Below are 27,245 nucleotides of genomic sequence, written 5' to 3' on the forward strand. Positions count from 1 at the left end.
CACAGCCCAACACAGTGCAGGAAGCTTTGAATTTGCCACAGAACACCAGGATTGGCAAAGTCGCCATTGGCGCCCTGTGCTCTTCACAGATGAAAGCAGGTTCACACTGAGCACATGTGACAGACGTGACAGAGTCTGTAGACGCTGTGGAGAGAGATCTGCTGCCTGCAACATCCTTCAGCATGACCAGTTTGGCAGTGGGTCAGTAATGATGTGGGGTGGCATTTCTTTGTAGGGCCCTACAGCCCTCCATGTGCTTGCCAGAGGTAGCCTGACTGCCATTAGGTACAGAGGTGAGATCCTCAGACCCCTTGTGAGACCATATGCTGGTGCGGTTGGCCCTGGGTTCCTCCTAATGCAGGACAATTCCTGACCTCATGTGGCTGGAGTGCGTCAGCAGTTCCTGCAAGATGAAGGCATTGAAGCATTGAAGCTATGAACAGGCCCGCCCGTTCCCCAGACCTGAATCTGATTGAGCACATCTGGGACATCATGTCTCGCTTCATCCACCAATGTCAAGTTGCACCACAGACTATCCAGGAGTTGGTGGATGCTTTAGTCCAGGTCTGGGAGGAGATCCCACAGGAAACCATCCGCAACCTCATCAGGAGCATGTCGAGGCATTGTAGGGAGGTCATACAGGCACACACAATACTGAGCCTCATTTTGACTTGTTTTAAGGACATTACATCAAAGTTGGATCAGCCTGTAGCGTGTTTTTCCACTTTAATTTTGGGGGTGACTCCAAATCCAGGCCTCCATTGGTTAATAAATTTGATTTCCATTGATGATTTTTGTGTGATTTTGTTGTCAGCACATTCAACTTTGTACAGTACAAAGTATTCAATGAGAATATTTCATTCATTCAGATCTAGGATGTGTTATTGGAGGGTTCCCTTTATTTTTTTGAGCAGTATATATATATATATATATATATATATATATATATATATATATATATATATATACAGTTAGGTCCGTATATATTTGGACAGAGACAACATTTTTCTAATTTTGGTTCTAGACATTACCACTAGTGTTGAGCCACCCCCGTAGTGTTCGAGTTTGGTTCGGTTCGTCGAACACCCGTGAGTTCGCCGAACTGTTCGTCGAACTGTTCGTCGAACACCTTCAAACACCGTTAAAACCAATGGCAGGCAAACAAAAACACATAGAAACACATAGAAAACACCTTCAAAGGTGTCCAGAAGCTGACAAACTGCTCAGAAGACATAACTAACACATGGAAAAGTGACAAGTACATATAGTCATGCGAAAAGAAAAGAGGTGGAGGAGTAAAAGGAGGGGGAGACACAGATATAGGCATGTCATGCCCTTCTAAAATCCAAAAAGTGAGAAGCCGACACGGCCAGTCCGTTCCTGCCCGTGCCACCTCCGTGTCGCCGGGTTTGTGCCAGAGCCGCGGTGGACCCTGACGGCCAGCCCCCCTCTCCCAATACTGGTGCCTGTCCGCTGGTGGGTCGAGCGAGCCCCCCTGTGGTGGAGGCAGCTCTAAGCTTTTTAATTTAAATTGTCTCTCTAATTTGAATGAATACACTTTAAATCCATTTACAAGGATCTATTGGAGGGCAAGTCTCATGCCAGCAGCCGCGTAATTCCAGCTCCAGTAGCGTCCACTTAAGCTGCTGCAGTTAAAAAGCTTTTATAAGGATCGAGCTCGGCTGTCCACCGCAAGGCATCCTACTGTCAGTCCCAGCCCCTATGCCTTGGGGTGCCTCCTGATGCTCTTCACTGAGTATCCCGTGGTCCCGAAGCATTTCCTTTGAAAAAATGAAGTGTCCAAACTACAGGTGGTGTAGCTTGCTTAACAGCCGGGATAATCTGCTGACTAGCAGACCCTGCTACTAGGCACAAAGTATTTCCTGGGCTAGATGCAGTTAAAAATTTGTAATTAGATACTCTCGTTGGATGCTGAGAAAGCATTCCATAGAGTCTCCTGGCACGCCATATATGATTCTCTTAAAAAGCTTGGGGTAGGGGTCTAGGGGACCCTTTTATAGCCAAAATCACGGCCCTGTATCGCAATACGTCACCTAGGCTGAAGATAAATGGAACTGTAGCACCCTGAGGGCTCGGTTGCTACAGAGGTATTGCACCTCACCCAGAGGTGTGATATCTCACTCTCAGGTAAGGATGTAGTGTGGATCAGGACCCGACACCTGCATGCATTACACCACATTGCCGTGGGGCAGGGCAACCAATATGCCCCTGAGATGGGCACGACAGTCCCTGTCCCTGGCTGGAGTGGGGGGAGGGAACACTGAGGAAGGGGAACCCTGTAGTGCAGGAGCAGGGAGGAAGCAGTTCCTGGGTGCATTGAGAAGGGAGTATAAAAGGTGGGCACCATCTTAGTTCAGTGCAGAGAAGTCTGAGCAGAAGTGGCAGGGAGCAGGGGCTCTGCATGAGCTCTGCTCCGGAGGCGGGCCTAGTAACAGAGGCCTAGGCCTGGAAGAGGGAGAAGGAAGGAAGAGGAGCGGAGAAGGCTCCAGGAACGAGGAATGAAGGGATCCCAGGGGTGCGGACGGGCGAGTCGCCACCGCACGCCAGAATCCACCTGCGTGGAGGGGTCAGGCCAAAGGGGGAGACCGGTCCCCGAAACTAGTGGAGGCAGGAAACGACCCTCAGCTAGAAACAGGAGGCTGTGACATTTTATGTGGCGCAGCCCCTCGCTACACCCGCTAGGAAGGCACCACATAGGGTCAGGGAAACTGGCGCCAAGTTTACCAAGAGGAGGCCCGAGGCAGCCGGACAGAAGGGTTGGTAAGAAAGGCCAGACAAAGAACACACAAAGGGGGTCCTGTGAAGCGCTCCAAAGTTATCTGGGAGTTGTCTGAGCCCCTCACCTGGTGAGCACAGTACGACGTGGGCAGCTGTTACCTGCAGACGTGGTCTGGATAATAAGAACTGTGAGTAAAGGCCCTGGACTGCATCACTGACTCCGTGTCATTACTGCTGCTGCCCTGCACCATCACCCCCATCCTCCGCATACACTGCCCTGAGGCTATACTCCTCCCGTGGGGAGTTATGCTACGCTCTGCTGCACCCACAACACCAGCCTCAGCGGTCTGCCCTGGAGCGGCGGTTCACTCTGACCGCAATCCACTGGTGGCGTAGTCGGACATTTAAACATCAAAACCACATAAACAGTTCCGCCACTGGTTTGACCGCCCTGAGCCACGGAACCGGGTTGCCGCCACGGAGACTACAACCACCAGCATCCACCAAAAAGGGTCCGGCTCCGGGTGTCCCAAGGCCCAGGGGGCGCGTCAGAACATTTTCATCACCTTTCACAATCACCAATGGGACAAGGCAGGGATGTTCTCTGTCCCCTCTCTTATACATCCTAGTGACGGAGCACCTGCTCTCATCAATTCGCCATAACCCCAATATTAGGTGGATTGAGGTGGGAGGCACCGAGTACAAGTGCTCTCTATTTGCTGATGATGTCCTAGTATATATCACTCAATCACATATATCCATCCATGCTGTTATGGCTGAAATAGATCACTTTGTTACATGGTCAAATTTTAAAATCAATGCAGCGAAGTCTGAGGCCCTCAATGTCTCCCTCCCCAAATCCATATAGGATTCCATCCAGTCCAACTTTCCCTTTGCCTGGCCCTCACAGGGTATCAAATACTTAGGAATTCCTATTCATAGAGACCTCTCCCATCTATGTTATCTTAATTTTGGGCCCTTTATTGAACAACTCCATACAGACCACGGTTGGCAAGTTAGAACTGTAAGATTCACTACGTGAACCACTGGTGTTTTGTGGAAAAGCACATGTACACTGTGTTCCAAATTATTATGCAAAAAGTGTTTAGGAGTGATAAGGGAAGAATTTGTTTGTTTGTCAGTTAAACTCATTGATGGTGATGTGTGTCAGGGCTCTTTATATCACTGTAAGCAATTGCAGACACCAGTGCTAATTAGTTTGGCAGGTGTGTCCAATGAAAGGCAAGACTACTTAAGAAGGCTCTCTCACATTATTCAGCAGCCTACATTTTCGGCCAAAATGGGAAAGAAAAAGGATGTGTCGGCTGCTGAGAAGCAACAAATTGTGGAGTGTTTAGGTCAAGGCATGACTACAATCAACATTGTGCGATGATCAGGATGAAGTGTCTTGGCAATCAAGAAGTATGTAGCTGATTCACAGTACACACGTGTGCGTGCTGATAAGGGCAAATTGAGGACTCTTTCCTACAGGCAATTACGTCAGGTTGAAAGAGCAGCGGCAAAAAAGCCTTGTCATAGCAGCAGACAAGTTTTTGAAGCTGCTTGTGCCTCCAACGTCCCCCGAACAACAAGATGCAGGGTCCTTCAGAGGTTTGCAGCTGTGCATACGCCATCCTGTCGACCTCCTCTATCCACTTCACACAAGCAGAAACGGCTCCAGTGGGCCAAACATTACATGAAGACTGATTTCAAAACTGTTTTGTTCACGGATGAGTGCCGTGCAGCGCTCGATGGTCCAGATGGATGGAGTGGAGGATGGCTGGTTGATGGACACCCCACGCAAACACGGCTACAGCGCCAACAAGGAGGAGGTGGAGTAATGTTTTGGGCTGGAATCATGGGGAGAGAGATTGTCGGCCCCTTTAGGATCCCTGAAGGCGCTAAAGATGAACTCCATAATGTATGTGGATTTTCTCAAACAGCACTTCCTGCCATGGTTCAAGAAGAAGAACCGTGTATTTCACAGCAAGATCATTTTTCTGCATGATAATGCACCATCTCATGCTGCACATAAAACATCTGCATCTCTGGCTGATATGGGCATAAAAGGGGACAAACTTATGGTGTGACCCCCATGCTCCCCTGACCTCTACCCCATTCAGAACCTTTGGAGCATCATTAAAAGGAGTGTCTATGATGGCGGGAGGCAGTTCACATCTAAGCAACAGCTCTGGGAGGGTATTCTGTCCTCATGCAAAACAATTGAAGCAGAAACCATCCGAAACCTGACAAATTCAATGGACGAGAGAGTTCAGAAGCTCCTTTCGAACAAGGGGTCCTATGTGAAAATGTAACATCACCTAGAATAAAGTTTTGAGTTGAAAACTGTTTGATTTCAGTTTCTAACAACCTGCTAATGCTTATAATTTCAAAAATGACCATTTTTTTGGTCTTTATTAAAATGAAAAGGTTGATCGAAAAGTTTGGGGGATCTAAGAGTGTGGCAACCCTGTAGTCATGATTACTTCGAATTCTGACAATATGAGGGTCATGCTGCAGGTAGTGCAGCAAGAAGGCACTTATGTGTCTTGCGCATCTCGGAGCCCCAAAATTATTTTCCGGGCTAGATGCAGCTAAAAATTATTTTTAATTTTAAATCTGGTGGAGCTTATTATAGATGGCCTAATAGGATCAGTGCTGCACACTGCTACAAAGCCCAAATTATTTTCCAGTCAAGATACAGATAAACATGATTAGTAATTTGAAAGCTTAAAACGGTTGGTAGGGTGATTTTAACCAATAATCAAGCTTTTACTCTCCCCAGGATGACACAGGGGTAGAAAAGTCGTTTCGGATCCATGATTTGTTCATCTTTATGAACGTGAGTCTGTCTACATTATCAGTGGAGAGCCACGTGCACTTATCTGTCAGCACACCACCAGCAGCGCTGAACACACGTTCAGACAGAACGCTGGCTGCGGGGCATGACAAGATCTCCAAGGCGTAAGTGGCTAGCTCCGGCCATTTATCCAGATTGGAAGCCCAAAAAGAGCAAGGGTCCAGTGACACAGTCGTGGCTTCAATGTTTACTTGGAGATACTCCTGTACCATCGTCTCTAGGCGTTGACTATGTGTCAGACTTCTTGTCTCCTGTGGCCTTGCAAAGGATGGGCTAAAAAAGTGGTGAAATTATTCCGCAAAATTGATGTTACCACCAGATACTGTGGTTCTGTTACGGTTTGAGTGCTGAACACTTGACGGTCCCACGGTTGGCAAGTTGGAACTGTGAGATTCACTACGTGCACCACTGGTATTTTGTGGAAAAGCACATGTAAGATTCTGCAACAGTCTCTGCTGATACTCCTGCATGCGTGTATCCCTTTCTATGGCAGGAATAATTTCTGCAAATTTACTTTTGTACCGGGGATCTAACAGTGTGGCAACCCAGTAGTCAGGATTATTTCTAATTCTCACAATTCGAGGGTCATGTTGCAGGTAGTGCAGCAAGAAGGCACTCATGTGTGTTGCGCATCCAGGAGCACCAAGTCCCTGTTGTGTTGGTGGCGAGGTAACAATCATGCTTCCTTCCTCTGTCCTCTCCCCCCAACCTCGCACAACAGAAATGTGATCAAGGTCTCCCTCATCTGATGAGTCTTCCATCAGTTCGTCCTCCACTTCTTCCTGGGCTCCTGCACCTTCTTCACTAGTTTGGCTGCTACCATGCGCCCTGGTAAAACCATCTCCCCCACCCTCACATGCCTGCCGCCTTGGTGCTGCCGACCGTCTGGACCTTGCAGATGTTAGCCCTTCCGCATACAACTCCTCCTCCTCTACTTCCTCCACCTCCTCTTGTGCCACCACCTGACTCCGAATTCTGTTTAACATGTGCTCCAGCATGTAAATCACCGGAATAGTCATGCTGATAATGGCATCGTCAGCACTAAACATCTTCGTCGCCATTTCAAAACTGTGCAGAAGGGTGCATAGGTCCCTGATCTGAGACCACTCCTCCAGCGTGATTTGCCCCACCTCTGAATCTCGTTGGCCCAGGCTATACGTCAGAACGTATTGCACCAGGGCTTGTCGGTGCTGCCACAGTCGCTGCATCATGTGCAGAGTTGAATTCCACCGGGTAGGCACATCGCATTTTAGCCGGTGAAGTGGCAGGCCCAACGACTTCTGTAGAGATGTAAGTCGCTGAGCTGCGGGATGCGAACGGCGGAAGTGAGCACACAGCGACCGTGCCCTCTGCAGAAGGCCATCTAGTCTGGGATAGTGGGCTAAAAATTGCTGGACAACCAGGTTCAACACGTGAGCCATACAAGGCACGTGTGTGACATTGCCCCGGCGAAGGGCCACACCCAGGTTTGCAGCATTGTCGCACACGGCCTTCCCTGGTTTCAGGTCCAGTGGAGACAACCATTCATGAAATTGGTTCTCCAGAGCTGACCACAACTCCTCAGCTGTGTGACTCACATTTCCCAGACATTTCAATGTAAAAACCGCCTGATGACGTTGAGCCCTACTGCCAGCATAGTAAGGAGGTGTGCAGGATCCCTTCTGCGCAGGTAGAAAGCTTGTGGCATGACCAGACAGGCTTTGGGTGCAGGTGGAAGACCGAGAGGAGGTTGAGGAGGCAGAAGCAGTGGAGGAACTTTGACATAAAGAGGATTGACGCACAACTCGTGGGGACGGCAAGACTTGGACAGCAGCCCCTTGTCCTGCTGTCACCATAGTTACCCAGTGCCCAGTCAGCGACATGTAACGCCCCTGTCCATGCCTACTCGTCCAAGTGTCTGTGGTGAAATGCACCCTGTCACACACAGAGTTTCTCAAAAAAGCGGTGATGTTGTGTGCGACATGCTGGTGGAGCGCAGGCACACCTTTCTTTGAGAAGTAGTGCCGACTGGGCATCTGGTACTGGGGCACTGCGACGGACATAAGGTCTCGAAAATCCTCTGTGTCCACCAGGCGGAAAGGCAGCATTTCTGTAGCCAAGAGCTTGCAGATGGTGAAATTCAACCTCTTAGCTTTCTCATGGCTAGGAGGAAATGGTCTTTTACTTGTCCACATCTGAGGGACCGAGGGCTGGCTATTGTGCTTAGACGGGGTTGATAAGGGTGTGACGCACCCCCTGGGCCAGTGCTGTTAGGGATACCCGGAGCCGGATCAGATGGGGGTTGTAGTCTCCGAGTGGCTGTGACCCGGTCCGTGCCCAGGGTGTCAAGCTCAGTGTGTGGCAGTCCTTATGATGTTTCTAGATGTTCTTTTGTGTCGACTACGCCACCCGTTGAATTGCGGTCAATACGGCCGCCGCTGCAGCAGGGTCCACTGAGGCTGGTGATGTATGTGCAGCTCAGGTAGTATAACCCCCAACGGGAGGGGTATAGCCTCAGGGGGTCAGTTGCAGAGGATGGGGGTTGTGGTGGTGCAGCGGGGATGGAAATGAGACTCAGAGTCGGGCTGTGCAGTTCAGGGTTTGTTTACTTACTGCAGTTGTTCTGGTCACTCCGGCCTTAAGTGACCACCCGAGCCATGCTGCGTCCACCAGGTCCTGGACTCGGCCAACCCCCAGGTGATTCTGGAGCGTGGTCCTGAGCTCCCTTTCTGTCCTGTCCTCTTCTCTGGCCTTCCCCACCAGGGATCCACCTATGTCCGGCTCCCTCGGGCCTCTTGGTGGTAAACCCTTGTCTCTGGGTTCCCTGACCCTATTCCTGGTCTGCCTTCCGGGTGGATTTAGTGGGTGATCGTGGCAGATCCTGCCCACGACCTCCGGTTCCTGGCTAAGGTGTGCTGTAGCCTCTGCCAGCTTGGGATCCGGTACCCTGTTGCCAACTCTTCACCCTCTGGTCTAATTTGGGCTCTTGGAGTTCCTTCTTTCTCCCCCTCTGGGTCTTTCTTTCTCCTCTCTCTCTCTCTTGGCCTTGGAGCTGCTCTTCTCCTCTGCTCTGACAGACTGACCTCACTCTGCAAAAGACTGACAGACTGACCTAAGATGGTTCCCACCTTATATACTCCCTCTATGTGTGAGCTCAGGTGACCAGCACCCAATGAGCTCCTAGCACTACCCAGACTGCTCCCCCTATCTGCCCCTACACTACTGGGATGTTCCACCCCCCTCCCACTCCAGCCAGGAACAGACACTGTCGTACCTGCACATAAACTGGTGGGAGTACCGTCGGTCTGTTCCCCGGAAATGGGATGTGTGTAGTGCATGCAGTTAACTGAGCTCAGTTCCACACTCCATCCTTACCCGGGAGTGGAATACCACACCTCTGGCTTGAGGTGCAATACCCCTGTAGCAGCCGAATCCTCAGGGTGCTACATTCCCCCCTGGTAAACCACAGCACGTCCTCGGGCTGTAAGATATAAACAAAAACATCCAAAACATACAATTTTTTTTTTTTCATAAACATAAACATATAAAACATATAAAACATCATCAGCAGCAATAAACTTTTCATATAAACATTCTTGTTTCTGGTTCCTCCGGTCACTGTGCAACTTGTGACCGGGTAAAGTGCGACAGTCTCTCTTGGAATAAAACAGTTTCCTATAAAACCGGTAGGGGGCGCCTTAAAAAGCGCAACTATATACAAGGGGATATGGCCGCTCTCAGTCCTCGGCCAGGTATTAGGGAGGATTGACCGCTCTCAGTCCTCGGTCAGTGGGAATAGGGACACACGGGGTTAACAGTTCACACTTTTGTCCCAACGGGGAACATATTTTAAATAAGTAACAGTTCTTGGTACCCCGACGGGCAACTTTATACAGTCTCTCTCTACCGTACTTCAACGACGGCGTCCTCCTGCTCCTTCTTTAGATTCTTCAGACCCGTCTGGGTCCTCTTGCTCCTCCTCACACCGCAGCTCCTCCTCCGTCAGGCGATGCACATGGAGGGCGTAGGGTCCTTTGGCACACTTGTGCCGGGTGAAGGTGACCTCGTCCCCTACATACAGGTCACGACCTCTGTGTCCCTCCGGCAGATGGCTTTCTACGTCTCTGCGGGTTACAAAGACGTCGCCGGGGGTCTGATGGTCTCTAATGAAGCCCCATGCGTGCTGCATGTTGAATTTTATCACAGTCCCGGTGGAAGGGGGACCATGTGCTGCACGGGGATTCCTCCTGGTCCGGCTCTTCTGCTCCGCGCTCCTTATCTGCGCTTGCTGTTCCCGGACCCACCTCTCTCTCCGCTCCCTCTCGAAGACCTCGAGCTGCTGCCGGCAGCACTCTGCACGCTCTGCTGCGGCCGCCCGAGTCTCCTGAGTGAACCCCATGAGGTCTTCTCCAGTGGGGTCCCACTCGAACTGTGCCTCCTCCAGCGGGGGCGAGGTCCTCTTTACGGGCTTCGGAGCCGGAATCAGGGGCTCGCACATGGGCCTTGCTCTCTGGAGTTCCAGCTGAATGTACTCCTGGGGCCATACAAAGGGCTGCCCATCCGGGCACGTATGCTGGGCGAATAGATCTTCACCCAGGTGCGGCACTCTAGATGCTGAGGGCGCGTTGATGGTAGCGGCGCCCGGGTTAACCAGGCCTTGCGACCAGGCCTGGGGCACCTTAAAGGCAAAGGGCACCGTAAGAACGGCGGCGCCCTGGGTTATTCGGCCCTGCGACCAGGCCGGTGGCTCCGCGGAGGTAGGGGGCGCTGTTGGTATTGCGGCGCCCGGGGGTACTAGGCCTTGCGACCAGGCCGGTGGTATTTCCTGCTTGGCCACGCTCGAGGTCGAGGCGTGTGACGTCAAAGGGGTCGCGGCCGCGGTTTACGGTTGAGGCCTAGTCGGCGGCGGTGACGATGCAGCGACGGGCACGGCAGGGGGAATTTCGGGCTCTGCGACGGGGAGCTGGGGCAGGCACGCGGTTTCCCGGCTCGGGGTAGAGACGTCCCCTTTACCTGCCTCCATCCGTTCAGCTCCCTTCCCGGCGCCGTCTCCGGCCTTCAGTCCTCCTGCACCATCCTCAGAGGCGGTCTGTCTCCTCGTCTCGGGTGGCGTGCTCCGCTGACGGGTTTCGGTCTGCTGGGCCATCTCTCGGCTCCACTCCGCCAACGTCTCTCGCTGCACCCGGGCCATCCTCCGTGCGAGGCCCTCCAGCGCGGTCTGTGCACACTCCCGGTCTCGGGGGAGCTGTGCTAGGATCTCCAGCAGGCCTTCTGGAGTGGCGACCTGCAACAGGCTCCTGACCACTGGGTCGGTGCTGCCTGACTCTCCCTCCATCTCCGGGTAGGCTCTCTCTGGACTCTCTTCCAGACGTCTTGTCTCTGGGTGCGCTCTCTCCAGACTCCTCCAGGCGACACCCATCTTTGCTCTCTTCTGTCTCCGCCCACATTGAGGGTGGTCCCGGGGCAACTTAGTGATTGTCAGTTCCAGGGGCAGTTCTCTCACGCTGATGGACACTTCCAGCATCACAGTCTCTGTTGGTGGGCGCGGTTTCCGCTTTTGGCGACATTCTTCGACCTGGCCCACGATGGGAGGTGGCCTCTTGCCACCCTCTGGCACGCCCATAATGGCGTCCGCTCTTCCAAGGCGGGAAATCTTTGGAAATGGCGGGAAAAAGCTGCAAATGGCGGACAACCGGCGGGAAACGACCTGTGATGGGGTCCGTTGGTGGGGACCCTCCGGAACCGGCGGGAGACTTCTTGTTAAGGTAACGGTAAACTTTTCTTCAGGCACGCAGTACCCGGTTGTTGCGGGCACGTAATCCTGCCGACTACGCCAAAGTTGATGCGCCCCCTGGGCCAGTGCTGTTAGGGATACTCGGAGCCGGATCAGATGGGGGTTGTAGTCTCCGAGTGGCTGTGACCCGGTCCGTGCCCAGGGTGTCAAGCTCAGTGTGTGGCAGTCCTTATGATGTTTCTAGATGTTCTTTTGTGTCGACTACGCCACCCGTTGAATTGCGGTCAATACGGCCGCCGCTGCAGCAGGGTCCACTGAGGCTGGTGATGTATGTGCAGCTCAGGTAGTATAACCCCCAACGGGAGGGGTATAGCCTCAGGGGGTCAGTTGCAGAGGATGGGGGTTGTGGTGGTGCAGCGGGGATGGAAATGAGACTCAGAGTCGGGCTGTGCAGTTCAGGGTTTGTTTACTTACTGCAGTTGTTCTGGTCACTCCGGCCTTAAGTGACCACCCGAGCCATGCTGCGTCCACCAGGTCCTGGACTCGGCCAACCCCCAGGTGATTCTGGAGCGTGGTCCTGAGCTCCCTTTCTGTCCTGTCCTCTTCTCTGGCCTTCCCCACCAGGGATCCACCTATGTCCGGCTCCCTCGGGCCTCTTGGTGGTAAACCCTTGTCTCTGGGTTCCCTGACCCTATTCCTGGTCTGCCTTCCGGGTGGATTTAGTGGGTGATCGTGGCAGATCCTGCCCACGACCTCCGGTTCCTGGCTAAGGTGTGCTGTAGCCTCTGCCAGCTTGGGATCCGGTACCCTGTTGCCAACTCTTCACCCTCTGGTCTAATTTGGGCTCTTGGAGTTCCTTCTTTCTCCCCCTCTGGGTCTTTCTTTCTCCTCTCTCTCTCTCTTGGCCTTGGAGCTGCTCTTCTCCTCTGCTCTGACAGACTGACCTCACTCTGCAAAAGACTGACAGACTGACCTAAGATGGTTCCCACCTTATATACTCCCTCTATGTGTGAGCTCAGGTGACCAGCACCCAATGAGCTCCTAGCACTACCCAGACTGCTCCCCCTATCTGCCCCTACACTACTGGGATGTTCCACCCCCCTCCCACTCCAGCCAGGAACAGACACTGTCGTACCTGCACATAAACTGGTGGGAGTACCGTCGGTCTGTTCCCCGGAAATGGGATGTGTGTAGTGCATGCAGCTAACTGAGCTCAGTTCCACACTCCATCCTTACCCGGGAGTGGAATACCACACCTCTGGCTTGAGGTGCAATACCCCTGTAGCAGCCGAATCCTCAGGGTGCTACATTCCCCCCTGGTAAACCACAGCACGTCCTCGGGCTGTAAGATATAAACAAAAACATCCAAAACATACAATTTTTTTTTTTTCATAAACATAAACATATAAAACATATAAAACATCATCAGCAGCAATAAACTTTTCATATAAACATTCTTGTTTCTGGTTCCTCCGGTCACTGTGCAACTTGTGACCGGGTAAAGTGCGACAGTCTCTCTTGGAATAAAACAGTTTCCTATAAAACCGGTAGGGGGCGCCTTAAAAAGCGCAACTATATACAAGGGGATATGGCCGCTCTCAGTCCTCGGCCAGGTATTAGGGAGGATTGACCGCTCTCAGTCCTCGGTCAGTGGGAATAGGGACACACAGGGTTAACAGTTCACACTTTTGTCCCAACGGGGAACATATTTTAAATAAGTAACAGTTCTTGGTACCCCGACGGGCAACTTTATACAGTCTCTCTCTACCGTACTTCAACGACGGCGTCCTCCTGCTCCTTCTTTAGATTCTTCAGACCCGTCTGGGTCCTCTTGCTCCTCCTCACACCGCAGCTCCTCCTCCGTCAGGCGATGCACATGGAGGGCGTAGGGTCCTTTGGCACACTTGTGCCGGGTGAAGGTGACCTCGTCCCCTACATACAGGTCACGACCTCTGTGTCCCTCCGGCAGATGGCTTTCTACGTCTCTGCGGGTTACAAAGACGTCGCCGGGGGTCTGATGGTCTCTAATGAAGCCCCATCCGTGCTGCATGTTGAATTTTATCACAGTCCCGGTGGAAGGGGGACCATGTGCTGCACGGGGATTCCTCCTGGTCCGGCTCTTCTGCTCCGCGCTCCTTATCTGCGCTTGCTGTTCCCGGACCCGCCTCTCTCTCCGCTCCCTCTCGAAGACCTCGAGCTGCTGCCGGCAGCACTCTGCACGCTCTGCTGCGGCCGCCCGAGTCTCCTGAGTGAACCCCATGAGGTCTTCTCCAGTGGGGTCCCACTCGAACTGTGCCTCCTCCAGCGGGGGCGAGGTCCTCTTTACGGGCTTCGGAGCCGGAATCAGGGGCTCGCACATGGGCCTGCGTCCACCAGGTCCTGGACTCGGCCAACCCCCAGGTGATTCTGGAGCGTGGTCCTGAGCTCCCTTTCTGTCCTGTCCTCTTCTCTGGCCTTCCCCACCAGGGATCCACCTATGTCCGGCTCCCTCGGGCCTCTTGGTGGTAAACCCTTGTCTCTGGGTTCCCTGACCCTATTCCTGGTCTGCCTTCCGGGTGGATTTAGTGGGTGATCGTGGCAGATCCTGCCCACGACCTCCGGTTCCTGGCTAAGGTGTGCTGTAGCCTCTGCCAGCTTGGGATCCGGTACCCTGTTGCCAACTCTTCACCCTCTGGTCTAATTTGGGCTCTTGGAGTTCCTTCTTTCTCCCCCTCTGGGTCTTTCTTTCTCCTCTCTCTCTCTCTTGGCCTTGGAGCTGCTCTTCTCCTCTGCTCTGACAGACTGACCTCACTCTGCAAAAGACTGACAGACTGACCTAAGATGGTTCCCACCTTATATACTCCCTCTATGTGTGAGCTCAGGTGACCAGCACCCAATGAGCTCCTAGCACTACCCAGACTGCTCACCCTATCTGCCCCTACACTACTGGGATGTTCCACCCCCCTCCCACTCCAGCCAGGAACAGACACTGTCGTACCTGCACATAAACTGGTGGGAGTACCGTCGGTCTGTTCCCCGGAAATGGGATGTGTGTAGTGCATGCAGCTAACTGAGCTCAGTTCCACACTCCATCCTTACCCGGGAGTGGAATACCACACCTCTGGCTTGAGGTGCAATACCCCTGTAGCAGCCGAATCCTCAGGGTGCTACAGGTGTCCCCGGCAAACTGCCGGTCTGTGAGGAAGATGCAGGCGGACATGTTAGGTTGCCTTGATCCAAAGGTGGTGCTATCGATGTCGGACAGCGCTCAACACCAGCTGCTGTTACCACCTCCAAAGAAAATGATGACCTGCCAATCACGCTGGCTGTTGCGGGTAAAGAGGTGGCAGGTCTGCGCCCCAAAACAGGTGTGACTGCTGTCCCCCCAGTCACAGAGGATGAAGAGGCCGCGGATGCACAAGATATGGCAGACGGGGGTTGGCCCGGCCGGCTAGGCCGCATTGTAGCACACTGAGCTTCCCACTGCAACTTATGCTTCATGTCCATGTGCCGGTTCATGCATGAAGTACTCAAACTATGTAATTTTTGGCCTCTACTTAGCTTTTGCTGACAAATGTTACAGATAACACGAGTTGGGTCATCTTTATCGATCTGAAAAAATGCCCAGGCTATGCAAGGCTTAGCACCCATGCGACCTGAAGAGCCACCACGACTTGTGGTGAGAGGCAGAGTTGTGTTTGAGGATGCAGTTGTTGACGTGCTTCCAGTACTACGTCTCTGTCCAGGAAGGTGCAACCTGACCTCGTCGTCACTAGCATCTTCCTCCACCTCCTCTGCTGACCTCATCTCTTGGCTGACTGTGGGTTGACAGTAAGTGGGATCTCCAACCTCATCATCATCACCCTGTGTGTTATCACACCCGTCGTCCTCAGAGCCAACTTGTTCCTGCCCTGACAAAAAACTAAAGTTGTCGCTCCAATCAGGTATTTGAGTCTTATCATCGTCTTCCTCATTGTCTCCACCAACAGGAGTTACAGTTTGGGAATGAGGGTCTACATTATGGTCAGAACCTTCTGCGTCTGGTCCTGGATCTGACTCATAAAGATTCTGGGCATCAGTGCAGATCATTTCCTCGTCTGGATTCACAGAAGCGCTGGAGTCGACCTCTGATTCCCAGGCTATAGTATGAGTAAACAGCTCTGCAGACTCAACCATCTGTTCTACCTCATACTCAGACGGGCAGCTGGAGATTTGGGAGCTGTGAGGAAGCAAGTGCGATTTGGGTGACACCTTTGAGGACTGGAGTATTTGTGATGTTGAAGCTGATGTGGAGGAGAGCCCACTTAAAGGAGCACTTGATATCCATTGAAGCACCTGCTGTTTTTGTGCCTCATCTGGAATTTGTAGCGATTGGCGTGGCCGTAAGAAAGGGATCTTATCACATTGTCCGCTAAAAGAAGTAGACATTTTAGTTTGGCCGGAAGATGGTCTTTCTTCTGCAGATGTTACTGTTGCTTTAACACCTACCCCACGGACACAACCTTTTTTCCCCTTCCCAACACGCCTATTCCCCTTTCCACCAGCAGCAGGCCTTTTTCCACTCATTTTGGTGGTTAACTAATTCACAACTCTGGAGTTGTTTGCACAAAAAAACAATGGATGGTAACCGAGCAGAGCTGAGTGGCCAAACTGTGGTATTAGGCCAAAACTATTGGCTGGGTTAGATGCAGAAAAAAATATATTCAGTTTGCAACCTGATGGAGGTCAGTATAGATGGACTAATAGAGAAAGTCCGACACACTGCTACAAGGCCAAATATTTTTTCAGATGTAGATGCAGAAAAAAATTATATTCAGTTTGCAACCTGATGGAGGTCTGTATAGATGGATTAATAGAACAAGACCCACACACAGCTAGAAGCCCAATATTTTTTCAGAGGTAGATGCAGAAAAAATATATTCAGTTTGCAACCTGATGGAGGTCAGTATAGATGGACTAATACAACAAGTCCCACACACAGCTAGAAGCCCAATATTTTTTCAGAGGTAGATGCAGAAAAAAATATATTCAGTTTGCAACCTGATGGAGGTCAGTATAGATGGACTAATACAACAAGTCCCACACACAGCTAGAAGCCCAAATATTTTTTCAGAGGTACTGTAGATGCAGATAAAAATTAGTTTTAATTTGCAACCTGATGGAGGTCAGTATAGATGGACTAATACAACAAGTCCCACACATAGCTAGAAGCCCAAATATTTTTTCAGAGGTACTGTAGATGCAGATAAAAATTATTTTTAATTTGCAACCTGATGGAGGTCAGTATAGATGGACTAATAGAGAAAGTCCGACACACTGCTAGAAGGCCAAATATTTTTTCAGAGCTAGATGCAGAAAAAAATTATATTCAGTTTGCAACCTGATGGAGGTCTGTATAGATGGATTAATAGAACAAGACCCACACACAGCTAGAAGCCCAATATTTTTTCAGAGGTAGATGCAGAAAAAAATATATTCAGTTTGCAACCTGATGGAGGTCAGTATAGATGGACTAATACAACAAGTCCCACACACAGCTAGAAGCCCAAATATTTTTTCAGAGGTACTGTAGATGCAAATAAAAATTATTTTTAATTTGCAACCTGATGGAGGTCAGAATAGATGGACTAATAGAGAAAGTCCGACACACTGCTAGAAGGCCAAATATTTTTTCAGAGCTAGATGCAGAAAAAAATTATATTCAGTTTGCAACCTGATGGAGGTCAGTATAGATGGATTAATAGAACAAGACCCACACACAGCTAGAAGCCCAATATTTTTTCAGAGGTAGATGCAGAAAAAAATATATTCAGTTTGCAACCTGATGGAGGTCAGTATAGATGGACTAATACAACAAGTCCCACACACAGCTAGAAGCCCAAATATTTTTTCAGAGGTACTGTAGATGCAGATAAAAATTATTTTTAATTTGCAACCTGATGGAGATCAGTATAGATGGACTAATACAACAAGTCCCACACACAGCTAGAAGCCCAAATATTTTTTCAGAGGTACTGTAGATGCAGATAAAAATTAGTTTTAATTTGCAACCTGATGGAGGTCAGTATAGATGGATTAATAGAATGATGCTATGCCCAAAAGATTTTACTTCACTAGGTGCAGTAAAAAAATTGGTATTCTATACACAGGTGGTATATCTTGCAGCACAGATAGGCTACTCCACTGACTAACACACTCTGCAATAGGCTAAAAAGGATTAGCTTTGCTAGATTCAGCCAAATGCTATGAAAAAAACTTGCACAGCACTGGCACAGACCTGCCTGGCAAAAACTGATAGGAACTGATGTAACCTAGTCCTGAAAAGGACTCCAATTACAATTAGTCTTTACTCCCACAACCTATCTAATTAAGAGCACAGACCTCCCTGATAAAAGTCGTAGGAAATGCTGTAACCTAGTCCTTAAAAGGACTGCAATCACAACTATTCCCTACTCCCAAGCTATCTGTATATTTGTGCGAAAATTGGCTTGAAATTAACAAGGTATAGCGCACACAGCAACAGCGGTGCCGTCTAACACGCAGCTGCAGCAGTGAGAAAATGGTGGCGACGGGGAAAATGGCTTGGTCTTATAGGGCAAGGACATGTGACATACACTGCCAATGACACATGCCCTTGCTTGTGTGAAAAAAAGCACTTCGCTCCGTGTGTGCGCTGCTGATAGGCTGACAGATTGCACCTCCCCACTGCAAATGCGGGAAAGAGAAAAAAAAATGGAGATCTTCATTGTTCCTGCAGAGATCCATCCCCTGCCCCTCCCCCCACCCCGCTGTACACTCAAACTGCGTATTAACATTAATTTTCATCATTACTGAGAAAAAATCCAGTTATGATTTTGGTGCACGAACAGTTATCGAACATAACCTCGAACAGACGAATTTTTATCAAATTGTTCGTGTTCGCCGAACGGCTCGAACACCGCCCAAAACAGCTCGAATTTTAGATTGGCGAACAGTTCGAGTAGAACAACGCTCATCTCTAATTACCACAATGAATTTTAAACAAAACAATTCAGATGCAGTTGAAGTTCAGATTTTCAGCTTTCATTTGAGGGTATCCACATTAAAATTGGATGAAGGGTTTAGGAGTTTCAGCTCCTTAACATGTGCCACTCTGTTTTTAAAGGGACCAAAAGTAATTGGACAGATTAAATAATTGTAAATAAAATGTTCATTTCTATATACTTGGTTGAAAACCCTTTGTTGGCAATGACTGCCTGAAGTCTTGAACTCATGGACATCACCAGACGCTGTGTTTCCTCCTTTTTGATGCTTCACTGTGGTGGTTTTCAGTTGCTGTTTGTTTGTGGGCCTTTCTGTCTGAAGTTTAGTCTTTAACAAGTGAAATGCATGCTCAATTGGGTTGAGATCAAGTGACTGACTTGGCCATTCGAGAATATTCCATTTCTTTGCTTTAATAAACTCCTGGGTTGCTTTGGCTTTATGTTTTGGGTCATTGTCCATCTGTAGTATGAAACGACGACCAATCAGTTTGGCTGCATTTGGCTGGATCTGAGCACACAGTATGGATCTGAATACATCTGAATTCATTCGGCTGCTTCTGTCCTGTGTCACATCATCAATAAACACTAGTGACCCAGTGCCACTGGCAGACATGCATGCCCAAGCCATCAAACTGCCTCCGCCGTGTTTTACAGATGATGCGGTATGCTTTGGATCATGAGCTGTACCACGCCTTCGCCATACTTTTCTCTTTCCATCATTCTGGTAGAGGTTGATCTTGGTTTCATCTGTCCAAAGAATGTTGTTCCAGTACTGTGCTGGCTTTTTTAGATGTTTTTTAGCAAAGTCCAGTCTAGCCTTTTTCTTCTTGATGCTTATGAGTGGCTTGCACCGTGCAGTGAACCCTCTGTATTTACTTTCATGCAGTCTTCTCTTTATGGTAGATTTGGATATTGATGCGCCTACCTCTTGGAGAGTGTTGTTCACTTGGTTGGCTGTTGTGAAGGGGTTTCTCTTCAACATGGAGATTATTCTGCGATCATCCACCACTGTTGTCTTTCATGGGCGCCCAGGTCTTTTTGCATTGATGAGTTTACCAGTGCTTTCTTTCATTCTCAGGATGTACCAAACTGTAGATTTTGCCTCTCCTAATATTGTAGCAATTTCTCTGATGTTTTTTTTCTGTTTTTGCAGCTTAAGGATGGCTTGTTTCACCTGCATGGAGAGCTACTTTGACCGCATGTTTACTTCACAGCAAAACCTTCCAAATGCAAGCACCACACCTCAAATCAACTCCAGGCCTTTTATCTGCTCAATTGAAAATGACATAACGAAGGGATTGCCCACACCTGTCCAAGAAATAGCCTTGGAGTCAGTTGTCCAATTACTTTTGGTCCCTTTAAAAACAGGGTGGCACATGTTATGGAGCTGAAACTCCTAAACCCTTCATCCAATTTTAATGGGGATACCCTCAAATGAAAGCTGAAAGTCTGAACTTCAACTGCATCTGAATTGTTTTGTTTAAAATTCATTGTGGTAATGTCTAGAACCAAAATTAGAAAAATGTTGTCTCTGTCCAAATATATATGGACCTAACTGTATACACTGTGTTCCAAATTATTATGCAAATAATATTTTCTCAGATTTTCCCAAATTACCTATATAAATTGCACTCACTGTAATTTTCCAGTCAAATAACTATAAGGCTGTGTGCCCACGTAGCATTTTTCAAGCGTTTTTGATGCGGAATTTCCGCAGCGGAAACGCTTGTAAAACGCTTGGTAACACGCACCCCATGGTCCCCAATGGGATTCCGCAAGTTCTATGCACATGCTGCGGATTTTTCCGCAGCGTTTATGCTGCGTTCAAAAATCTGCAGCATGTCATTTAATTTTGCGTTTCCGCAAGCAGAATTGCCTTTGTTCAATGCATAAAAAACGCAAGGCAATTCCGCATGTGGAAAACGCGTGATAAACGCGCGAAAAAAGCGCGATAAACGCGTGCGGAATTCCGCATGCGTTTTTCCGGGAGAGGACTTGCATTTATGCAGCAGACATTTTCTGCTTCATAAATGCAACGTGGGCACATAGCCTTAGAGTACAATTGAAAGTTTTTTTGTACAAACTGCCTATGATAACAGTATATTTTTAAAAAAATAAAAAACTCAAACTGCACTCAAAATGCATGTTCCAAATTATTATGCACAGCAGAGTTTTCAACCTTTTCATTTTAATAAAGAACAAAAAAATTGTCATTTTTTAAATTATAAGCATTAGCAGGTTATTAGAAACTGAAATCAAACAGTTTTCAACTCAAAACTTTATTCTAGGTGATGTTACATTTGCACATCGGACTCCTTGTTCGAAAGGAGCTTCTGAACTCTCTCGTCCATTGAATTTGTCAGGTTTGGATTGTTTCTGCTTTAATTGTTTGGCATGAGGACAGAATACCCTCCCAGAGCTGTTGCTTAGATGTGAACTGCCTCACGCCATCATAGACACTCCTTTTGATGATGCTCCAGAGGTTCTCAATGGGGTTGAGGTCAGGGGAGCATGGGGGCCACACCATAAATTTGTCCCCTTTTATGCCCATATCAGCCAGAGATGCAGATGTGTTATGTACAGCATGAGACTGTGCATTATTATGCATGAAAATGATCTTGCTGTGGAATGCACGGTTCTTCTTCTTGAACCATGGAAGGAAGTGCTGTTTGAGAAACTCAACATACATTATGGAGTTCATCTTTACCCCTTCAGGGATCCTAAAAGGGCCGACAATCTCTCTCCCCATGATTCCAGCCCAAAACATTACTCCACCTCCTCCTTGTTAGCGCCGTAGCCGTGTTTGCATGGGGTGTCATCAACCATCCATCCTCCACTCCATCCATCTGGACCATCGAGATCATTTCATGCATGATAATGCCCCGTCTCATGCTGCACATAACACATCTGCATCTCTGGCTGCTATGGGCATAAAAGGGGACAAACTTATGGTGTGGCACCCATGCTCCCCTGACCTCAACCCCATTGAGAACCCCTGGAGCATCATCAAAAGGAGTGTCTATGATGGCGGGAGGCAGTTCACATCTAAGCAACAGCTCTGTAAGGGTATTCTGTCCTCATGCAAAACAATTAAAGCAGAAACCATCCAAAACCTGACAAATTCAATGGACGAGAGAGTTCAGAAGCTCCTTTCGAACAAGGGGTCCTATGTGAAAATGTAACATCACCCAGAATAAAGTTTTGAGTTGAAAACTGTTTGATTTCAGTTTGTAATAACCTGCTAATGCTTATAATTTCAAAAATGACCATTTTTTTATTCTTTATTAAAATGAAAAGGTTGAAAACTCTGCTGTGCATAATAATTTGGAACATGCATTTTGAGTGCAGTTTGAGTTTTTTATTTTTTAAAAAATATACTGTTATCATAGGCAGTTTGTACAAAAACCTTTCAATTGTACTCTAATAGTTATTTGACTGGAAAATTACAATGACTGCAATTCATATAGGTAATTTGGGAAAATCTGAGAAAATATTATTTGCATAATAATTTGGAACACAGTGTATATATATATATATATATATATATATATATATATATATATATATATATATATACAGCACAGACCAAAAGTTTGGACACACCTTCTCATTTAAGGATTTTTCTGTATTTTCATGACTATGAAAATTGTACATTCACACTGAAGGCATCAAAACTATGAATTAACACATGTGGAATTATATACTTAACAAATAAGTGTGAAACAGCTGAAAATATGTCTTATATTCTAGGTTCTTCAAAGTAGCCACCTTTTGCTTTGATGACTGCTTTGCACACTCTTGGCATTCTGTTGATGCCAAAGAATGCAAAAGAACTGTGGAATGTAGTCCAGCCAGCTCGGTCTGGAATATCTGTTTTCAGGTGTCCGATGTTAGGTGACTAGTGATGAGCGAGTATGTTCTGTTAACCCTTTTGGCGAGCATGCTCGGGTGTTTCCCGAGTATCTTCAGCGTGCCCGGGTGTTATGTTTGAGCCGAGCTGTGTGCATGATTTGCGACTGTTTGACAGCTTTAATACATGTGAAAAAATGCCTAAGAAACAGACATTCCTCATATGTATTAAAGCTGTCAAATAGTCGCAAATCATGCGCACAGTGCGATTCAAACATATCACCCGAGCACGCTGAAGATACTCGGGAAACACCCGAGCATGCTCGCAAATCTCAAGTAACGAGCATGCTCGCTCATCATTTTTCTTTACTTGGCTGCTTTTTTCTTGCCATAATACAAATTCTAACAGTCTATTCAGTAGGACTATCAGCTGTGTATCCACCTGACTTCTGCACAACACAACTGATGTTCCCAACCCCATTTATAAGGCAAGAAATCCCACTTATTAAACCTGACAGGGCACACCTGTGATGTGAAAGCCATTTCCGGTGACTACCTCTTGAAGCTCATCAAGAGAATGCCAAGAGTGTGCAAAGCAGTCATCAAAGCAAAAGGTGGCTACTTTGGAGAACCTCGAATATAAGACAGATTTTCAGTTGTTTCACACTTTTTTGTTAAGTAGATAATTCCACATGTGTTAATTCATAGTTTTGATGCCTTCAGTGTGAATGTTCAATTTTCATAGTCATGAAAATACAGAAAAATCTTTAAATGAGAAGGTGTGTTCAAACTTTTGGTCTGTACTATATATATATATATTTATATATATATATACAGTACATATACAGAACATAAATAAGATAAAATAAGCAAATGTAAAGAAAAACATAAGAATAAGTAAGCAGCTGATAACAGTAAGAGTTAGAGGGGCTGTCCGGGCTTTCAGTATAATTTGTGTGTACCTCAGCTTCCAAATACTGACATTCTGTAATATACTCCCTGTCAGCATTCTGCATGGTATCCTAGGTATCACACTAAGTTATGTGAGCAGCTCTCTCCTGATTCTGGGGGAGCTGCATACTCCCTGACAAGAGTTTTCCAGTCTGGCAGAGAATGGTCGGTGATGTCACAACAAACACCACCCCCAGTCCCTGCCAGACCCTCCCCCTGCCTTCTGCTCCAGTGCAAGGCAGCAGTGGAATGACAGCTGATTGGACTAACCAGGAAGAAAAGACTTCTACATAGGTGAGTCTAATGTGTTGTGTGCATCCATTCATTCATCACTTCCTCATCCATCACTTCCTCATTCATCTATCCCTCCCTCCTTCCCTCCCTCATCCATCCCTCCATCCATCCATCCATCCATCCACACATCACTATAGACTGAGGATCTTCAGCAACTGAAGTGTATTATGTGGCATATATTTATATACATCACCAAAAACTGAGGTTCGGCAGCAGCTGAATTGTTTTATGTGGTATATATGTATATACATCACCATAGACTGAGGTTCGGCAGCAGCTGAAGTGTATTATGTATGTATTATATATATGTATATATGTGGAGTGCAGTGATTGTGCTGCTTTCTACACTGCTCTGTTATTTCCAATGAAATGAAATTCAGGAGGATCAAAAGGCAGAAACAAAAACTAAATTTATAAGAGTGTTGTATATTACAATGCAGCACAGATTAGCTTAAAAAAATTAGCATTTTATGGTCGGACAACTTCTTTAAAGTGCAATGGTTCAACATGAAAGTGTAGAAAAATGCAAGGTGCGATAAAAATAAATACTGAGACAGGTTGTGCACTTTTATTTACTCTGCAGGTTTCTCCTCTTTAATTCAGTACCTATTTTTACAATTTTTTTTGTAGCACCCCTTTACCCATCCTTGTATTATTGCATTTGTGGTGCCCATTAGACATTTTTTGCTCTCCAGGGAGTCAGATACCAGTGCTCATTATTGGCAGAGCTTTGGAGATGTTTAGAAAAGCTGTGTAGCACCATTTTACAGAAATTTATTTAATTCTTAATTCTCAGTAAATGATTAGAATAATATCTTTCCATCCATCCATTCATCCAAATCACAACTGAACATCTCACCTCCAAAGTAATACTGGTGTCCTGTGGAGATCTGTACAGGGAGGATGGCATGGACGGATGAAGCTGCCCCATTGTCCAGTGTCAGTGAGATGCGATGTCTTCTTGCATTGATGGTGATTGAGTGCCACAAGCCATCATCTAAACCACTGCCTAGAAAATTAATCGTAGGTTATCCTCAAAGGTTTTATTAACTCTGAATAAAACATAAGCAAAAGATAAGTAAAGGCTGAACATGTAGATGTCTGAAAACTTTTTCAGTAAGTCCATGTGTCTTTTGATTTTCTGTGATATTCCACATATCTTGGCCACTCATTGTTTGTTTTATATATAATAACTAGAGATGACAGAATAAATTGAAGTGGGACTGAAACATCTACACTCGCCAAAATGTGGATTTTATGGTAATTTTCTAACATGCGGATGGCCGTAAAAGGCCATCAAAATGTAAGAAGAAATATCCTTATAATTAGCTTACCGCTCACTTTTGCAGCTCCTCAGTTCCTCTCCATCACCCGTCCAGTCCTTGTCAAATTGTCAGATCGCCGCTGCCTGCGTTGAATTCCCCACGCACCATGACCTTTGGTGGGTGCTTCCACAGGAACCTTCCTGGCTCAATGTGAGAGACCTGGGAAATTCAACGCAAGTGGCATAAATCTGGAGATGTGGCGAGGACTGGACTGGTGACGTTGAGGAGCAGAGCAGTTGGTCAGAATCAGTTTTTTTCGTTTTTTTTTTACATCTTACATTTATTATGCTCTGGGGTCTGGAGAGAATGACTTCTCTGCGAATTGAATTTCCTTTGAAAACCATGGGGAAGAGGCAAATTCAAATTTTGCCTGATCTGTTCAACTCTACGAGTAACCCTAAATCTCATAACCTGTGAACCTGTACCTTATAATGTTACACAATCTATTGTGAAAAACTCGATAATCCTTCTACTAAAGAGGGTCTATTGGGTAACGTTTCTCCATGTGGAAATAGCTAAGTTAACATAAGGAGACTTATAGGCCATGCAGTGTTCCTCTGGGAATTTAAATATGCAAATAGCCTCTTCAGAGAAAAAGGAGGGCTTGAACTCTGGTGCCACCTATTAAAGATAGCAATTCTATATGTCAATATCGACAATTAATGATAATTGCAACATGACTTAGGATAAAAGCCAAAACGGACACTCTATTTGCAGATATGCTTCTGGGTGTTTGCCCTTCATCAGTGTAAAGCAGGTGGTCTGGGTGGAAGGCTCTCACATGGGATTTAAGGGGAAAAGTTGGCATGAGAAGGTCATCCAATGCTCCTCTGGGAACTTAAATATAGAAATTGCCTCTTCAGATAGAGGACTGGAAATCTAGTGGCACCTATTGGTGTAGTAATCCTAAACTTGCGATAGAGTTTCTACCCTCTTCCTCTCTTATTCTCTGAGAAGGTTACTTGCATATTCTACTGAAAAAGTACAGAAATGTCACCACTAAAGTCTATTTGCAGTATTTAGTGAAATCTTTTCATGAATTATGCATCTAAAGAGTGAAAAATAAACTGTATCATGTGCAATGCAGATATATGACCGAGGATGCTCAGACTGCATATAAGGAGTGCAGAAGCCTGGTCCTTTATCTACAGACCTGCTTAAACTTCATGGGTGCCAATAACTATAAGTGCATAATGTGGAATAGCGCCTGAAATAAATGAATCAAGTGAGACAGTATTTTTGTATAGAGCACTCATGTTAAATACAAAAAAGCAAATGATAAACAATAATTTAAAACCAAAAACAATGGGAGGACATCAGAACTGCTAGTATTATCAAACACAAGACTTCCAAAGGGTATAAGGCCATGTCTAAAGACCTTGGTATCCAAGTTTCAACAGTGCACAATGTTATTAAAAAGTTTTCCAAGCATGAAACCGTCAAGAACCTCCCAGGACGTGGGGGAAAGGGAAAAATTGATAAAAGATGTCTTCGAAGATTGGTGCGAATGGTGAAAAAAACACCACATCAAATATCCAAAGACCTGATGGCCAACCTGGAACAGTCTGGGGTCATAGTTTCAACAAGTACCATACGCTGCACACTAAACCAAGCAGAGCTTTATCGGCAAAAGCCAAGGAAGAAATCATTGCTGAAGAAAACACACAAAAAGGAATGACTGATCTTTGCCAAAGAGTACCTTGACAAACCACAATCCTACAAGGAAAATGTTATTTGGACAGATGAAACAAAAATAGATCTTTTTGGCAATGCAAAATAACAGTTTGTTTACAGATGGCGCAATGAAGCTTACAAGGAAAAGAACACCTTACCAATAGTTAAGCATAGTGGAGGATCCATAGTGCTGTGGGGTTGCTTTGCTGCGTCAGGTACTGGAGGCCTTGACCGTATCACAGGAAATCAGAAAATTATCAAGAGATTTTAGAGCGAAATGTCCTACCCAGTGTAAGAAAACTTAGTTTGAGTTGAAGATCATGGATCCTTTAGCAAGACAATGATCCAAATCACATATCCAAAAGTACAAAAGAATGGTAGAAAAAGAAAAAATGGACTGTTTTAAAATGGCCAGCAATGAGTCCTGACCTCAATCTCATTGAAAATCTTTGGGGTTAGCTGAAATCTGCCATTGGGAAAAAGAACCCTGCAAACATTCAAGAGCTTGAACAAACTGCAGAGGAAGAGTGGGAAAAACTCCAGCTGAGAAGCTTATAGATGGCTACAAGAAACATGTGGAGGCTGTCCGCAATGCCAAAGGGTGTGCAACCAAGTATTCATTAGGGGTGCCTTTATTGCTGAACATGCTGTTTATTCTGTTTCTTCTTTGAAATTGCAACATGGAAGTTGAAAAACAATGTTTTATTGTTGTACCAAAGTTATATCCTCAGGATTTTTTAATTAGTGGTCCAAAGTAATACATTTCCATTTATTTTTGAAGATAATGTACAGTCTATGAAAAAAGTGAAGGGGTGCTAATAATGGTGAGCAGCACTGTA

At 47.0% G+C, this 27,245-nt stretch overlaps 1 protein-coding gene across 2 annotated transcripts in view; it reads right to left on the minus strand.

Moving 5' to 3' along the window:
* LOC141153876 (contactin-associated protein-like 5) overlaps positions 1 to 27,245 on the minus strand; it is a 536,901-nt gene that overhangs the window by 184,236 nt on the left and 325,420 nt on the right. For both annotated transcript variants that reach the window (XM_073639117.1, XM_073639118.1), the window contains one exon: positions 24,267 to 24,416. In XM_073639117.1, coding sequence (XP_073495218.1) covers positions 24,267 to 24,416 — 150 coding nt within the window. The remainder of the gene's footprint in view (positions 1 to 24,266; positions 24,417 to 27,245) is intronic.

This window comes from Phyllobates terribilis, unplaced genomic scaffold, assembly GCF_046119375.1.
Source record: "Phyllobates terribilis strain yellow unplaced genomic scaffold, ASM4611937v1 Scaffold_7__3_contigs__length_470593459, whole genome shotgun sequence".
NCBI classification, from domain to species: Eukaryota; Metazoa; Chordata; class Amphibia; order Anura; family Dendrobatidae; genus Phyllobates; species Phyllobates terribilis.